The 18,826-nt window shown below is 43.9% G+C and overlaps 1 protein-coding gene across 1 annotated transcript in view; it reads right to left on the bottom strand.

Annotated features, from left to right (window-relative positions):
* The window catches only part of LOC119169444 (carboxypeptidase inhibitor SmCI), a 39,856-nt gene that overhangs the window by 848 nt on the left and 20,182 nt on the right, over nt 1-18,826 (bottom strand). The window contains exon 6 of the mRNA XM_037420510.2: nt 4,891-4,930. Within this exon, the coding sequence (XP_037276407.2) occupies nt 4,912-4,930 (19 nt within the window). The 3' untranslated portion in view covers nt 4,891-4,911. The remainder of the gene's footprint in view (nt 1-4,890; nt 4,931-18,826) is intronic.

The following is an 18,826-nucleotide window of genomic DNA, read 5'->3' as shown; positions in this document are numbered from 1 at the left end:
CAACTTCAGTGATATTCGCAAGTGGGAAAATGGATTATACGTTAAGCACAACTTCACAAATAAGAAGACTAATGTAAGGCAATATAAAGAATAAATATTACAGAGCAGAAAAACCTAATTGAATCCTAATAAGAGATGTGACCTTGAAAAGTGACAATTTTACCGAAGTGATTTTCATTTTTATTGCATTGTAGATTTTCAACAATCTACTATTATCTGTGGAAATTTCAAGACGATCCAGATTCAGTGTAAACAGCAAAATGATGCATATAATGACGGAATAGTATTTCTAAATTACACTAATTTACGCTAATATTGGTCATCTCAGACAGAGTGCAGACTCCCGCAGTTGCGATCGGTTGGAAAAGGCGCGATTTTTTCCATCTCTGGTAGAGGCAGTTTTGTGCGTGCGCAGTAAATAAATAAATAAAAACAAATCTTTTTATCACGTGCTTTGAGAAGATTGAAATGTGTGGCAATTTCAGCCGCATCGCCATCGTCTTCCCAACCAGTGTCGACGGGGACGGAGAGGCATCGGCATTTGGTCCTGCTTTTCTGCTAGTATACGCATATTTCTGCGAAGACAAGCCCGAAAAGCGCAACGGTAAACGCCAAAATTTAAAATGAAGTACAAACACACAGGAAAACAGCATAAAACGCGTAGAATGACGTCGACGAAACGGAAGAAATCCATCGTACTTGCGATAGGCCTAATGAGGGCAGCAATTTATACGAGAGCTATTAATAGTGGCTGCGATGAAAGGATAGCCACTGCACTGGAATTCGCCAACGCCTAAGAAAAGAATATGGGTTTCTCAAAAAAAAAAAAAAAAAACAACGGAAGATCGTGAGATGAAGTTTGTGCCACGACACCTTTGCATGACAGCCTCTTGCTGAACGTCTTTGTGGCAGCTATCTACTCAGTAGCAGCCCTTCTATCAACCTTACCCAAGTTAACGTTTGTACTCATGTCTATTCACACGTATTCGAAAGTAGTATCATTCATACACGATTTAAATAAATATTGATCAGTCGTGCAAATCACGTAGGGAGGGGGAGAACCAACTCTACCAGGGAAAGTCTTGATATATATATATATATATATATATATAGAACTTGAAGGGAAGGCACGACAGGTCCGGGTATTTTCTATATTGAATTAACTTGCAGATAGCACATAAGAAAAGGATCGTATTTACTAACGTTTCGGCCGTGGCACCTGACTCTGACGAAGGCCGTGCCACGGCCGAAACGTTAGTAAATACGATCCTTTTTTTATGTGCTATCTGCAAGTTAATTCAATATATATATATATATATATATATATATATATATATATATATATATATATATATATATATATATATATATATATATATATATATATATATATATATATATATATATATATATATATATGATGCCGTCATTTTTTTAAAGAAAATCACCTAAATGGTTTGCGAGCCTTCGTAACTCGTATTAGATGGTGCTATATTAAACGGCGCTACAAAGCACACTGATTACGTGAGTTGTTGGTGTTAAAGAGCACTGAAACATTTGTCAAGAGAGCTGATTCTAGGCTAGCAGACTCATGAGTCGACTCAGTCGAGCTCACTTAGACTCAGATCAAGCCATGAGTCAGAATATGATGCAGTCCGGGTGAGTAATATCTTGGTGTGTTTGAGTCCGAGTGAGTCTGGCCCAGGAAAATTTCAGTGAGTCTGACTCAGAGCGAGTCTAAAGAACAAAGGGTACTTAATGAGTGAGCCTGAGTGAGCTCAAGAGGTTTTGCCCGACATATGGTAACAGGTGCGGCAGGCCCTGCTTGAGGTACTCAAAACGTTGCCGTTCAGGGGCCGGCAGAAAAGGGCAAGGAACTTTCATCGCTTCTCGAACTTCACTGCGAAAAGAGCGAGAGCTTTATGAGTGTGCTTTTGATTTTCTTTCACCGCGTGATACGGTAATCAGCAGCAGCAGAGTGAGCCAACGGGATATGGTACGATAGGGGAAGCTGCCGAGACAGTTTTGTCATAATTGTTTTGGCGGTGAAGGCTGCACGCGCCGTTGCTATTGGGCATCAGCGGCTGTCGAGATTTCCATCCATTGGCCCACTTGAAAAGTTTTACTGTAATTTCAAGTTAATTAACTGGCATATTAACTGCCATAATAACTGCAATTCGGGAAGCATACACCGCGAAAACAATACACAGACGACACCTGGCAAATGAATATATGTAGAGGGGCTAATCGTGCTTTCTGAGGGATCCTGTAGCCTCCACAGTGCTGAAGAGAACTTCTGAAGTAGAGTTTTATAACCTGGCTAGAATGTACTTGTAGCGCCTCTAGCGTGACATTAGCCTCGTTTGTCGCTCACTCCCCCCCCCCCCCCACCCCTTGCCTAAAATAGCGGCCCGCCAACAGGAGCTACACAATGAGCACTGCGTTTCTCTCCACTCGGGCCATAGTGTTTCGGAACTATTTAACGTGCCACGAGTAGACAACCATTGCCGAAGTTATGCGGACAATCAGCGACGCTCTTCTGGCTGTGTCACCCCTTCCTCTAACTTCGCTCTCTCAGTTAATAGCCACAGATACGATAAACGTTTGTTTAATCATCGGTACATTTGTCGTCGGGATGTACCACCAAACGGCGTCGCTGCGTCAACGTTAAAGGGTCAGCGCCCGATACAGACAATCATTTTAGGGGTGGGAGGGGGGTGGACGGTCGCTTGTAGTAACATTTGAGAGGGGGCGTGGTCATTACTTCATTGTTTTTACTATCACAAAAACTCTATCATACCATAAATAATCTTATTGTGTGCTCAATGGTGTCCCACTAATTTTGTTCTGATTGATGATAGCAGGTGGACGGCAGGCACTGAAGAGATGGGGAAGGGGAGCTGACAGGCTTTGGAGGTGAGCGAGAAAGCTTTTACCCCCTCCCCTTTGGATCCGCCCCTGTAAAGCGAATCAAACTATTAAACACCGAGCGACATTGTGCAAGTCCTCTTATATCAGGGCACACTAAATATTCAACTACTTCTTACTTTCATGTTACACTGATTCCTATGACAGGGGGATCAACCGTTTACCTTGTGACTGATAAAACTACTGATATACGACAACGTACTGAAAGTAAATAATCAGTACACCTTTGCGTTTTGTGTTATTTATAATGCCTCAAATGCGAAATGCAGTGAACTGCTACGTGTGCATAATTCACCCGCTCCTGATGTTGCTTTGAATGTTCAGTTGCAGCAATTAACAATGATTTTAAAATGCAATGTGTGCTTCCATGCACCTCGGTGTCTTGTCAGATTGTTTTGAAGTGAAGTGCACACTCCTGCTGGTGCCCGAAAGAAACCTGCAGTATTCGTGAATTAATGAGTTAATTAATGCACAATGACAACATTGGCTCGTCTTCGTATCACCTGTTATAGGCAATTGTTAGCTTTTTCTTCGGTGCGAAAACTCCTAATTAGTATGAGTACTCAATGTATTGTTTAGAAACTTTTTGAGTGAACATAGCAAGAGAATCTGATTTTCTTAAATTTCAGGAAGTCGTAATCACACCAAAGCTTGTTATACGAAGTCCTCTCAGTTTTCTGCTTAAGTGAAAGGCCGCGAAATCGGAGTAGGGAAAGAAGCAGTGAACAAAGCGGTAAGTTAGTGCTGGAAGTGGTCGGTGAACCCACATACCTGAATTACCCGTGTCGTGCTTTATTAATCACTCCAACAAGGCGTGCTCTCTTCTATTGCACGCTTGTAGAATTTAAGGGTTCTTTCGAAGTGTTAAAACATTGACGCATGTTCCCAGTACGGAAGACGCGTGGAACGCTCTTCGTATCTTATTGCTTTGTTTGTGCTGAGATTTTCCTACGTGTCCCTCTTAAAAGGGAAATAAACTAACCTTAAGCTTAATTTTTTTAAAGACGATATTTTTTCGCGAGATACTTCAACGCAGAATTTTTTTCTGTCTGTCTGTCTGTCTGTCTGTCTGTCTGTCTGTCTGTCCGTCTGTCTGTCTGTCTGTCTGTCTGTCTGTCTGTCTGTCTGTCTGTCTGTCTGTCTGTCTGTCTTTCTGTCTGTCTGTCTGTCTGTCTGTCTTTCTGTCTGTCTTTCTGTCAATAGATTCAGCCAACCGAGTAAAAAAAAAGTTTAACCCCTTGCTAAACGCCGGCCAATTTTGATCTTTTGGTCGCCTTTACACTAACGAACATTGTTAATCAAGAAGCAAATATTGCGCATATTTGGGTGCTACGTCAATACGTGAGCTTTTTATATTGTGCGTCTTTATTTGAAACATGAATAAAGACGGCAGTGTTAATTACGCTGCGCTGACAATACGATGCTATAAACAAAAAAGCAGGTGTTTCCTATGCTTCGCTAAATCGATATGGTGTTGCCGTCTACCGGTTGCTCTGATTTATATATGAAAAAAAAAAAACTTATTTTCCGACATTACTGCCAGATGGCGTCCATAACACACGCAGTGCCTCCACGCGCAAGAGTCTTTTGATGTCTTCGGCATCGAAGCATTCAGGTACGGGGCCACTTTTCTCGCGTCTGTTTTTCTAGCAGCTGTTGCTGAACCTAGGTTTGAAACACAATAGTTAAAAGGGAAAGCTACAAAGAAAGGCCATATGAAGGGGTATTGTTTTGTGTGTCGGCTTTTAGCATGTCCTTTCTCGCTATTTCTCGCTGCTATCGTAACAAAAATGAAGGTCTTAGTATTTCGTGTGCAGTTCTGAAGTTCTAACAAGAATATCATGAGTAAAAAAGAAGAGATATTTCAGTATTATTATTGTGGTAATTTTCTTGCAGTTGATTCAATTTTCATGACATCATACATTACTGCCAAGGTTGTTTAATCCCATGTTGATCTCTTACCTGATTGAAAAGTTGAAACTTTCACCCTTCGAAAACAACGCTGCAAAATAAAACAGATATATTGTCATTAACAGGACATCTGTTTTAACATGAGTGTTTAAAAAAAATGGGCTAAGTGCTGAAAACCCCGCAAATCCCATGCATTTTGCGAATAAATGTGATAAAAACCAGACAACGAGGAGTTGCATACACCGTATTGACGATTAAAACGAGCAAAAAAGACTAACAAAAGGAACCAAAAGAGAACAAAACAATGATCAAAGAACAGACGCAGAAAAAAGTGGCGACAGGACAAAGCTGACTGTTTCTCGGTAGGTTTTTTTTCTAGTTTTCATTTTCAATCATGAACCAAGTGGCCTTAATTAATCTCAATATGAAACATTGTTTTGCTTTAGGACGGATCAAGATATATCATTCACACTTTTTTTATACACGCACGCACCTTTTGGCATATACCATGCCAATGAAACCACTGTAACGACATTACGACGCTTGTATCATGTAATCTGTGGTAATTATGTTCCAAGACGGATGACACGCACGTGACGCTATTCATGTCATGACCTACAATACATTTTAGTCATGCACTTACGTCAGACTATGACAGTTTTGCTAAACACGAAGTTAACGAAGCGATCACGGTAGCACAAAGACCTTGCCACGAGTGTCATGTCGTTCGTGACTTCATACGCGCGTTACAAGCTGTACTTTACTTTGTCATGTACTCGTGTCCTGTTATGCCGACTAGATCGTACGTTACAATAATGCGACGGCCACTGCAGCGCCAAGACGGTGTCATGTATGATGTTAACCATGATGTAGATGGCATTTCTGACATTTGTATTCTATACTGTGACGGACCCTTTATGTTATTTCAACACTCATATCAGCTAGTCCCAATTTTCATGTAGAGATATTTAGAGTTAATAATTGTAATTCAGAAGCTATAGCTCAATAACGAACACATGATGAATGCACATGAACATAATAACGAGCAATGGAAAAAAAGCAGACTGTCCAGTCTACTTCTTGTCCGTTGTTTGTTATTGCGGTATGGCTTCTGCCACAGCCGCTGGATCATAACGCACTTGATCCAGTGGCCGTGCTTCTGCCGTGCTTCTGAAGTATGATGAATTAGCAACATTCCCTAACGCCCTGTTTTTGTAGAGTTAATAAAACAGTTCTGAGAGCAAGTATACGTAGATAGATAGATAGATAGATAGATAGATAGATAGATAGATAGATAGATAAATAGATAGATAGATAGATAGATAGATAGATAGATAGATAGATAGATAGATGGATAGATAGATAGATAGATAGATAGATGGATAGATAGATTATGAGACCACGTACGGTACGGCAGTAGGTTATATTTTCAATCCAGATGCATGAGCCAAAGAGCCCCAGCCCGCGTGACATACGATGATGATCACTAGAATGCTTCGGTCATACAGATGAAGATGAAGTACATAGTCAGCGCTCACAATATACATACGTACGTGCGTACATACATACATACATACATACTTACATACATACATACATACATACATACATACATACATACATACATACATACATACATACATACATACATACATACATACATACATACATACATACATACATACATACATACGTACGTACGTACGTACATACATATATACATACATACATACATACATACATACATACATACATACATACATACATACATACATACATACATACATACATACATACATACATACATACATACATACATACATACATACACACATTTAATTATATATAATACTGTTACCAATAAATATAGCGTCTTGTAGTATAACAACTATTTATTTAGGGCGAACTTGTGTCCGTAAACGTAAAACTAAATGGTCGGCCAAAAGTGTGCCTTGCTCGCTATCTCGAACTTCGTCGGCCTCTCTTTTTCACCCCTCGAGGCTCGGGCCGGTCCCGTGGCCTAGCAATGTGGCGCGTGCAGGATGGCGTTTTCTTGTCACTTGTGTGGTGGGGCTTTTACGAACGCAACTTGTTGCACGCATCCTCTGCGAATGTCGAACTGCGGAATCAGTCCCCCTCCTATAGAATGCATCGTCCCGATGCGTACAGCTGGCTGACAGTTTCCACAGAATAGAACTTGTCTTGGTGTTAGAGCACGTGAGTCAGTTCGGTTGTTCAGTTCCTTTCGTTTTACGGTTTCATACATGTACAACTTCTGGGAGATTCCTGCGTCGTGTTTTTCATACTTCACCTTCAAGGATCACTTCGCAGTTTAATGGGCCCAGCTGACGGAGTACCCTGTTAGGGTCAAAAATAGCGCCACATAAGATTTTCTGATAGGCGACGTGCATGTACAAGCGTCTAGACCCACCATTGGTCTCCAGCAGAGTACTTTATGTCCCTTTGTCTTAGATTGTAACGGTGCGCGTCGACGTCCTGCTCTATAATAGTGCGGTGTCATGCCAGTTGCCGCGCCTCTTCTTCTCTTTCTACATATTTCATGATGTTGGGGTTCTCTTCATTCGTGTTGTTGACAGGCAACATCGCGTCTAATGTCGTTGTTACTGTCTGGCCGTAAACAAGTTGAAATGACGTGAAGTGGGCTGTCTCTTGTACTGCCTTATTGTACGCAAGTGCAGTGTACGTAATACGCTGTCCCAAGTGCGATGCTCGACCTCCACATACATTGCGATTTTGTCAGCGAGCGTCCTGTTTAGTCTTTCAGTTGAACCGTTAGTTTGCGGATGGTACGCTGTAGTTCTTTTGTGGTCGGTGTGCGTTAGTTTCATAACAGACTGTACTAGCCTGGCAGTGACCACAGTTTCTGTGTCAGTTATAAGGACTTTAAGTGGACCATGTCACAGCACTGTCTGGGTCACAAAAACTGAGCCACTTAATTTGCCGTTCCTTTTGTGAGAGACGACGTTTCGGCATAATATATTATGTAGGCTGTTGCTAAAACTATCCACCGCTTTTCGAACAGTGACGTCAGAAATGGTCGTAGCAAATTCATTTTGACCTGCTCAAATGGAACTTTCGGTAGCCCTATCAGTTTGAAAAAGACCTGCTGGCTTCAGAGGTGGTACTTTGCGCCTTTCGCGTTCCTGGCATGATCTGACATAATTCTCTAGAATCCATACTTTTTGGGCCAACAATATCTCTGGCGGATTCTCACCAAATGCCTATTGATGCCCAAGTAACCTGCCATTAGGTCATCATGACACGATTCTAAGATTTCCACTCGCAGTGACTATGACATGAGAAACATTAACGTCTCACCGGTGTGTTTGAAGTTACTCTTGCAGAGAAAGTTGTTGCGGAGGGCATAGGAACGTAATCCACAGACGAAAACTCGCGGTATTTTGACTTGCTGCTCCTTTAAGTATTCAATGAGAAGGAGCAATTCTGGGTTTGGTCATTGATCATGAGCCATTTCCGACACGTTCACAGCTCCAAGAAATGTGGAATCTTGTTCATGCTCAGAGGATGAAGTCTCGACTGGTGCTTGTGGCAAGCAATACGCGTCAATGTGCTTGTGGCCGGACTTGTACGGTGATGTCATGTTCCTGTAGATGCAGGCTCCATCTAGCAAGTCTTCCAGAAGAGTCCTTGAGTTTCGCGAGCCAAAACAATGAGCGATGGTCACTGATTGCCAGGAATGGTCTAGCGTATAAGTACGGGCGGTACTTACTGATGGCCTATATAACTGTGAGGCATTTCTTTTATGTAGCTGAATAATTACACTCGGCTTTCGACAGGGTGTGGTTTGCGCAAGCGATAACTTTTTCTTCATGATGAAACATGCACTAAAAAGCACACACACTCAGAGAGCACACAGACGAGCGCCTTTTTCTCTGTTCTGCCACTGAATAAGAATATCACCAAGGCCAACGTTAACATAAGACTGCTATATACACAACTTATCAATATTGAGAACAGGATAGAAGGTAAGCTTTCATATATTTTTGAAAGACTTCAGAGACAAAGATTTCTGCGCGATTTTTATAACATGTGAACATTTGTTGAGAAGACTGCAGGGAGTAAATATGTAAGTTCATGATTGAAAATTTTTGTTGAAGCACACTGAAAACAGACAGACAAAAGAGGCTGACAAGGACTGTCCGTCTGTCTTCAGTGTGCTTCAACAAAAATGTTCAATCATGAACGTTATCCAACCAGCCCAACTTGCCACCTTGCCGTAAATATGTAAGCGCGTGCGTTCCATAGGTGGTTTGGACAAGCGGAATCCTATAATTGTCCTATCTTAATTCATAAGGCCCATTGCTACTAGATTTCAGTTCAAGATATGTAGAAAGATTAAGCTCGATTTCTTTAAAAACATAAGAGAGCAAATGAAACTCGTATAATTGATTCACCTCTACAACAGAGTGTTCTAAGAAGTATGAACCTTTGTGGGCGTTCTATGAGAGGTTTTTTACATATCGTACTGCTTTCTTCTGCAATCCTATTAGCCTAACAAGATTATTTTTAGATGTACACTCCCAAACCATTATACAGCAGTGAAGGCGTCATTGAATTATTGTGTAATATAGCTGCCACTTTAAAGATTTTGGAACAAGGTCTGTACGCTTGTGGAGTACAGCGAGCATCATGTCATGTGCATCACCAACCACAGAGTTTTTCCGGCTGTGGACTCTTCAAGTTGCGTTGTTTTCCTGTTGACGATTAGCAGCGGCTTCTATGGCTTGCAAACTTAAACAGAAAAAACTTTGTACCTTCCGAGGGTACTCGGGTATGTTCAAAGCACTTCTTCTCAGGCGAACGAACCGCAACGGCTTCGACGCTGATGTTCGACCTCGGCTACGAACGGAAGGTACGCAGCCTACAGATATTCAAATGATGACAATATTTCCCCGAGGAACAGCCCCCCGTAATATTTCTCTCTATCGCAGGTCAAAGTAACCCAGTACCGATAATCACTGAAATATCGCAATTTAAAAAAAAGAAGATAAAAAGGGGGCACCGACACGTCAACCTCTTTTGATGTAAGTGCTGTATCTAAGTGAACACCTGTGAAAACAAAGCAGCAAGCAAGATAAAGTAACTCCTTCAGAATTGAGAAACAATTAAGACAACAGCTAAGGCCCAGTTAACAAAAACCGTCGGTGCAACGAAATAAAGATGAACTACCACACTCCGACGCACGGCTTCATGCAAAAGCGGTAGCCGGTGTAATGGCGTGGCACAAAGAAATTTTGTTGAAAAAGCGGATGACTACAGCTCAAGAAAGATATTTACTATGCTCTTGAAGTGCTGCTCATTCTGGAAAAGATAAACCTGAAAATACTGCGCATTCTCCGACCAGAAAGTCGGTGCTGTGAATATATTGCACAAACAGAGGCGGACTCGTTCGAGGCTCTGCAAAATAAAACAATTGACCCTCAACGACTTGAAACCTTGTCAGAACGAATGACAGGATCATTTCCTAAAGAACCTGCATCAGTTCAGTCGAAATTCGCCGTGTAAAAACTAATAAAGTAACGATAAAAACGCAGCCGCACGCTTACCTTCTATGCAAACAGTGAGCTTCCCGCATGCCAGATGGGTCGCCAGACCAGAAAAAGGCTGCCCGCACGCAAAACGACGCCCCCCCCCCCCCCACAAAAATGTCTATACGTTAGGGGGCGCTAGCGATGTTCTCGTCTTCGACAGCCAAGTCATGACGGCACATGCGCAGAACCTCTGCTCTAAAGTGCCAACCACTGGCACGCGTATGCTCGCGTCTACGCGTCAAAAGCGTCAAATGCGCCTCTCGGCGTCAAAGGGGCATACGCGAGGAGGCGCGAGAGATCAAGCCGGGCTTGATATTTTTGCCTCGCGTACGCTACGTCACCACGCGTACAACGGCGCCAACCAGCCAGAGGCCGTGCACCAATCAACCAGAGGCCGCGATGCCTCCGAATGTTATGCCTAATGGCCGCCGCTTCGAAGGCCCAGCCGAGTGCTGGAAGCAAGCACGGAAACTGCTCCAAACGTTCCTGAATGACCGCTTCGTAATCTCGAACGACGACGAAACGACGAACGACTGCGAGTGCTTCCAACGTGACGCGGTTTCGGGCCGAGTTCTAGCGACGCCGACAAATACAGCGAATGCCGGCCGGCTATGCTTGCGCCGGTCCCGAGTGCGATCGTCGGCCGAGCGAAAACATCGCACAGACTACTGGAGCATGTCGGTGTTCTTGTGCTTTGATCTGTGATTTCCTGTGCAAAAAACGAGTGTAAACAGACTTCGGAGGTTCGAAGCTTTGAGCATGAGCCCTCGCCTACCGCGGAGGCAATTCAGAACGGTGTCATCTGCATCCAGCGTAGGCCTCTACCCTCTAGTTCGTATAAACCAGCACATGCGAGGAAGATCGGCTGAAAAAAAAATCTACGGTAGTTTCCGTTATATAAGTGTATTCGCGAATTGTATGACGCTGAAACATTCGTTGGATTTGGTGCCAATCGTTTTCGTGCGTTGCCAAGCTAATAACAAGCGTGCGCTGGTTGGTAGCAGTGAGATCGGACTTCGTGTCGGGTACCAGCGACGCTGACACATTGAGCTGTCAGCGGTCTCATTTCCATTCGTGAGCAAGATAGAAAATCGAACGTGTGTTGCTGTGGTGATAAAAAAAAAAATGCATGATTTAAGTGCTGCTGGTATTGCCTGCTATTTCACTTCTCGCTGGTTCTGCTTCTCTGCCACGCTCAGTAGCAGATACGTTGTTTGGAGACATTCTAACACGCACATTCTTAGTTAATAGTTCGAAGCAAACCTCATAAGTGCGAAAATGCACGCGAAAGCGACGAGCGATGCAATGAGCGACGAAACGGGGCGTTCGCGCGACGTGTCGCGCGTGCTCGTTTTCGCGCGATCGCTCGCTTCTCCAGATTTGGAAACCGTCGCTCATCACCCGGAAGTGCTGAGCTCAAGCAGCCAATAGCGAAAAACCGGAAAGGTCGAAGACTACTAGGTGTTTTGCTTCGCCGGTGAGCCCCGGATCCACTGCACGTGACCCTGCCCGAGTCATGTGTGCGCAAAAAAAAAAATAACACAATGTTTACGCATGTGCATATAAAAAACGTGCTGCAAGGCATTCATAAACACTTTCCGTTCCATTAAACAACAGTATATCTTATCTTTAAATTGCATAATGCTCACTACGCGGTTTTCTTGCTGCGAGTAGACGGCCTCATGCCAGCAACAGTGGAGTTCGCTCGCCGAAGCCGTCGCGTGAATGAGGTTTGCCTGCGCTAGCGACTGATCGCGCGAAGACGATCTACGTCGCATCGCTCGTCGCTGTCACGTGCATTTTCACGCTTATGAGGTTTGGGCTTTGATTCTGATACTCATAGCAATAGGCATACAATGGCGCTTTTCCATCGTTTTACAGTTTACCATAATATAACACGCGTTTTGTTTACAGCTGGACAGATAACTGAAAACCTTGTGAGAAGCACATGATTTCAAATCAGCTGTACGATGGCACGATAGTAGGACGAGAAGGTCACCACATATATGCACAGAATGAATGAAAGTGCGCTAGTACTGTACTGCACTTTGTGTAGAAGAAATGCAATAAGTACCTCATGTGACTTGCGACCTTTCATACTGTGCATGTATTTATCTGTTCCTCCAGAGTGTAATGAGCTGAAGATATTATTAGATGGTTTCGAACATTGAATATTTGTATGTGTTTCCAAGGGCTGCTTCATTTCTGTTCAGTTTTTTTAGTATACACATTAACTTGGGCAATATATACATGCACTTAAGTATATTAAAAATATCAAGATATTCAGTTTAGCTATGTTAGAAAACTTGCCAAAACCTTCTGTACGGTGCTCTGGTGCAATCGCATGACAGGTATCTGTCCCATCAAAAAGTTAGGACATCCTTTATTGCAATATAGGGTATTTTGACTATTGATGACACGTGAAAGCCTTCTACACAGTGCTTGGCTGCAATCTCAAAACCAATGTCTGTCTCATCAAGAAGTGTCAGATGCATTTTGTAGATGTTAAAAGATATTTAAACTAGCAGCAAAGTGCAGAAACCTTCAACACAGCACTGATCTGCAATCACAATCTAGCTTAGAAGCCATTTGTAGCGCTCTCTAACACGTTCAAATAAAGTTATCAACACTGAATGATCTACTTGGCTTGGTTCCTAATACCAGTGTGTTTGCCTTTTGGAGGCACTTGTATCATAATAATGCTCTATTTCTCATTTCTTACCGGGGTTCACTCAGGGAGTAGCGGTATGTGTTTACGTTGGCACACTTATTTTGATATTACTGTTTAAATGCTTTCATTTGTATATATGTACACCACACCTGCAGTACCCTCACATTGGGCTGCCATATTTGAAAATCAATAAATATACCATCCTAAAGTGTTCTATGCTGTGCAAGGTTCCAATATGATCACTAATATTGGTTGCATCATGAAGTGTCGGGTGAGTTTTATTGCATTGGAAAACATTTTGGCTGCCTTCCATACAGGGTTCAGTTCCAGTATTATGACCGATATCTGTGACTTCATGAAGGGTTGGGTGCGGTTTGTCGTTTTAGAGAATACTTTAACTACAGACTATGTCTAGAAGTGTTCCATACAGAGTTCAGGTTGCAGTAATATGACTGTAAGGAAAGGACACCAAAAGTGCTGTGTTCAGGTACGATTTGTGGCTAAAAAGACTTAAAAGCGCCGAGGAACGTCAAAACGAAACTGAAGAAGACGAGCGGAGGGCAGGTGGCACGAAGGCGATAACAAGAAATGAAAAAAGAAGAGGAGAAGAAGAAGGAACGTGCGAAGAGAGCTCGAGCGTGGAGCCCACGAAGGCAGACGAAGCAGTGCGCCGCTCGAGAGGACGAGTTCCTGGGAGCGTTCCTGAGCCGGACGTGGGACCCGTACGTGTCGGCCAGGTCGAGCTCCGGCGTGTTCGTTCGGGGTCGAGTCCGCCGGCCTGTACAAGGTGCAAGGACGGGGCCTGCTGAACGGCTCCTGCCTGGGTGCAGTGGCCGGGAGCAGGTTCGTGGGAGAGGCCTACCGGGCGTGGTCCTCGTGAGCTGGGGCCTGACCCTGAACCTCAGTAGTTTGCGAGCCTGACTGCTGGCCGCGACGTCTGACTAAACGGCGCTGCACACGGTAGCGCATCCGTGTGCCGTCAGCCGTTCCAGCCGCTCCAGCCGTGCCACCTTTGCCCTCGCGCACTTCGACGATCGCATCATGTCGGGACGACGGGGACCCAAACTGTGAGGCAGCGTTTTTCTCTTGCGAACTGAGAACTCTACGCGCTAGACTCGGAGTAAGCGTAGCCGCGAGCTCTCCGCATAATAGAGGTCTGACTCTCGTGCATGTTGCGTGACGCTTGGCGTGTAGGGTTGGACATATAGTTTTATTTTCACCTGCCACTTCGTTCTCTAGTGTACAATATAACGCTTCTTTTGTTCGCATCCATTGTTGATGTTAATCCTTTTTCGTCCGCTATCAACAAACATAGTGACGAACGTCCTTAACCATCACAATGACCAATATCTGTCTTTTGAAAGTTTCAGGTACAGCTAGTTGCGTTAGAGCTTATTTTGGCTACAAAAAATGCGCAAAGGCATTCTACGCAGTGCTTTGTTCCATTCTTATGACCAGTATCTGTTGCATCATTAAGAACAAGGTGCGGTTTCTTGCATTAGAGGATATTTCTAATACGCTTATCATTCGAAAGCCCTCCGCACAGGGCACAATTACAGCCTCATGACCTACATCCGTCACATTATGAAGAGTAGGGTGCGGGTTGTTGTTGAACTGAACCCTGTATGGAAGACTTCTGGACAACGTCAGAAGTCCTCTATACAAGGTTCAGTTCCAATATTATGACCGATATCTGCAACTTCATGATCAGTTGGATGCCTTTTTGTCGCTCTAGAGAATACTTTGACTAAAGCCAACGTCCAGAAGTATTCCATGCAGGGTTCAGTTCCAATATTAGGACCATTATCTGTGACTTCATGAACAGTTGGGTGCGGTTCGTTGCTTTAGAGAATACTTTGACAGAAGACAACATCCAGAAGTCTTCCATACGGGGTTCAGTTGCGATATTATGACCTATATCTGTCACATCATGAAGTGTCAGGCACAATTAGTTGCATTAGAGCACATTTCGACTATGGAAAATGCCCAAGGGCATTCTACGCAGTATTTGGTTCCTATCTTATGACCAATATCTGTTGTGTCAATAAGAACCAGATGTGCTTTGTTGCATTAGAGGATATTTCTAAGACACACATCAGCCGAAAACCTGCTACTCTGGCCTCGATTGTAGTTTTATGCCCAATATCAGTTGTATAATTAAGAACCAGGTGTGATTTGTTGCATAAGAGGATATTTCCAAAACACACATCAGTCGAAAGCCTGCTACTCTGGCTCGGCTTGTAGTCTTATGACTTAAATCTGTCAGATCATGAAGTTTCAGGCGTGATTATTAAGTTGAGTGCTCAAAAGTATGAAGTGTAAATGTACTGAAGGTACCAGCATATCCACGATATTGTTAATAAATTTGGTAGTGCAGGTATAGAAACCCCGTGGTTTGAAAAACCTGATTAGGAGGGCAGTCGCCGCCTCATTCACCGAAGAGAGGAGCGGGGGAGGCTCAATGTCAACTCCATATAATAACATAATGGAAAGGGTGCGCTAAGTCAGCCCCTACATGGACATAACAGGAAGGGGGCACTGCGACTAACTTTTGCCCCCCCCCCCCCCCTCAAAGAGAACCTTGATAGACGTACACTATCCCCCCCTTAAGGAGCCTATGATATAAGTACAGTATCCTAGATCCGAATGTTCATTCGCGGGAGAGGCGCACGCCCCGATGTTGATTTCTGGTGCATACCGCTGCAGTTACTTGGGGCATTGGAATGTCAATTACTTCTAAAATAGTCTAACCTGTGGTGGGTGAAGCACTACCAATTTTTTAACGTGTTCTCATATCCTCTAAAACATACAAACCCCGCTCTAGTTAAGAACGGGACGTTCTGTGCTGAACTTGGAAAGTTCTAAGCCAAAAGATCAAGCAACATTGTGCATCGGCCTTGGACGTGTGGGCGTCAACGCGGTTGACGCGTGCCAGTGGTTGCGCGCCCTTTTCCTCCACAGGCGCGACTAGAACAAGTTCACCGGAACTGGCTGGTGCTTATTCGCCGCGTGGCGATGCGTTTTAGTTGTTTTGTTAGCTTGTGCGTCACTTGCTGTGAGTTCGTTAAAAGTTGAACGTCTCTTTTGCACTCGTCGTCATCCGAGGTACCGTCTATACGTTGTCCTTGCAACTGTAGCAATTTCGAAGCAAAACGGTCGAACTCTTTGGAACAAAGTTCCTTTGTCTCCATGAAACAAGCAGCTACCACGTTTCATGTTCTTCTGTCCCATGTACTGCTGTGATGGTGAAAATTCTAGGCAACTGACCACTTATTGGTTTGATTGTGCAGTTGCTGGGAGTTCCGGTAACTCCTCTCCCCGCTCGATGAATGCCGAAGCTCTGAGTAGTTACGTATCTAAATCCCGAGAATGCGCGCTTGTACTATTGTAAGGTAGATAGTTTTACAGTGAAAGCTGTTATGAGATCACAACTCAGGTGACGCACAGTTGTCCGCCGCCGCCGCCGCCGGTGTCCGTAACCACATCGCGCAAAAATCAATGACACAGCGGTGCTCGAGGCCAGGTCCACAGGGTGCCAATCCAATATACCACCACTGCGCTCCGCCGGTGTTTGCGACTTGTTGGCAAACCTGCCTTAGGCAGGCTTGATGTCGAGGAAGAAATTGCGTTAATATGACGTATAAAGCGTTTTAAAACAGCTAAAGATCAGCCAGTTGTCGCGCGATGTGAATAGCGCTACGCATGGGTCGGAAAATGCTCCAACCCTTTGCAAAAGCTTGTTCGTGTTCCTCTATATTAACTATGGTGCACACCCACTTCAGCCATATTTCCTCATCGTAGTCAGCCACTGAATGAACAATTGACACAAAACTCTTTGCAAGTGTTCTGCGGATAACACGCTTCTCAGAAGAATGACGAAAAATAGCCTAGTGAATGCCGGCTTACTACCCAAAGATTCATTATTATTGCCCTAGTGGGTATCAAGCAAGTGTGCTTGCGCAGTAATTACCCAATAAGTGTTTTGAAAGGGCTTTGAAAGGCCACTCTTCTAGCTTTCACTGTGACTGCGCTGCGCCTTCCGCGCCGGCCAGGCGTTTTTGCCAAAGCAACCCTTTTTAAAGCTAAATAAACGCGCGATTATGCGTATGACAAATTCTCGTACATTTTCGTTTGATCTATGTGGTTCGTGTACCCGTGGAGATGCGTGGCGCGCCCGTATGTTTTTCCATCATACTTGTAGCATTGCCTTTTCGGATTCTCTTAAACGGTCGCAAGCCTTCATGTTTACGTTCTGACCGCATTATCACCTAGTAATTTTGCGCGCACGCACAAAAACAACAGAAATACGTGTTCATGTTCGGGATGCCATCGGCTGAGATGAGAGAGTGGCCGAACGAGTTCGCCGAGCATGCAGCTTAATTTCACTCAGCCCCGGAACGCTCATTGATTTTGAACGTTTTACAGTGAACACAGTCTTTTATATAGCATTCACATTTATTTATACCATAGGTGTATTAGTGAGATGCGTACATTTATTTGTTCAACAGTGCCACATGTTTTGTAGAGACTTGGGTGTACCGGCCTTTAGTGTTCGGAAGTTGGAACTTTCTCGGGTGTTTTCTATTGTTGCATCCACATAGCGTGCACGATGCGAATTGTTTAGGTTTCTACGGTTCTATATAAAAAGATTGGACGCTACGGCCAAATATTTGAGCTGATGAGTTCAATTAGTTCTGAAAATTGGTTGTAAATATCCGCGCAAGAAATTTTTGCAGCCGAGAGCAAAACAGCATGGATAAGCAATTTTTTATGAACCCGTATAATTCGAGTTATCCCGAACTCAAAGTTAGGAGCTTTTTTTGTTTTGTTTTCAGTGTGATGTTTCTTATGCTTTTCTGATGAACGGATCGGCGAAAGTAGCCGAGGTTCTCAGCACACATTACTATCTTGCTGGCTTTAAATTTTGTTTGTTTGTTTTCATTTGAATGAAATTTCTTGGCATATTGACTACGGATTGCGACACATACGCTGTTGGCGAAAGGGCAAGTGCGCGATTTTGAGTAGAAAGGCAGTGTGTCCTAATGCACACCTTATCATCGCGGAAAAACGGGCGAAATGGGAAAGAGAGGGCGAGGAATTTAGGCATGTGTGCTGTGAAAAGAAGGGACAGGTGAGCGTGACCTTAGTCAGCCTGGCCGTGCGTATACTACGCGCAGCGGCGGCTGTAGCTGCTAAACCCGAAGTAAGCGCAGGTCTGAGATGGCTGTTAGCTTCGTGTGCTACATCGTTACGCGCGCGTCACTGGTGGTCGTTTAATCGCAAAACGTGGATATTTGCGTTTAAATACACATGCGCTTGGTCGTCTGGGTCAGCATCGGGAGCGGAGTGATTACGAGTGTTGGTGATCATTGAATTTCATCTGTTCGTTTTTTGCCTAAATGCGAACCTAGTTTATCAATTGTGTCCCCTCAATATTTAGAAACAAATAAACACAACAACGTGCCGTTCAGATATTGACTCGCTTCTCTGATGTGTTCTTTTTTATTGTCACGAGGTCGTGATGTGGACCAAGGCAGCAGTCTCGATGATCAGATTGAACTCTTTGTTCGGGCCGAACTTGTGGCCAAAAAACGAGAAGTTAGATTAAAGCGGTACACACTGGCACGATAGCGGCGAACCGACCATCGGCCATCGATGAACTGACAAGCGGCGAAGCATGTCGGCATTTATACACTTGTCATTGAACATTCGGCTGTTATCGCTAGTGGCTACGTACGTTCCA

The sequence above is a fragment of the Rhipicephalus microplus genome, chromosome 2 (genome assembly GCF_043290135.1).
Source record: "Rhipicephalus microplus isolate Deutch F79 chromosome 2, USDA_Rmic, whole genome shotgun sequence".
Lineage (NCBI taxonomy): Eukaryota > Metazoa > Arthropoda > Arachnida > Ixodida > Ixodidae > Rhipicephalus > Rhipicephalus microplus.
This window is presented reverse-complemented; position numbering and strand designations above follow the sequence as displayed.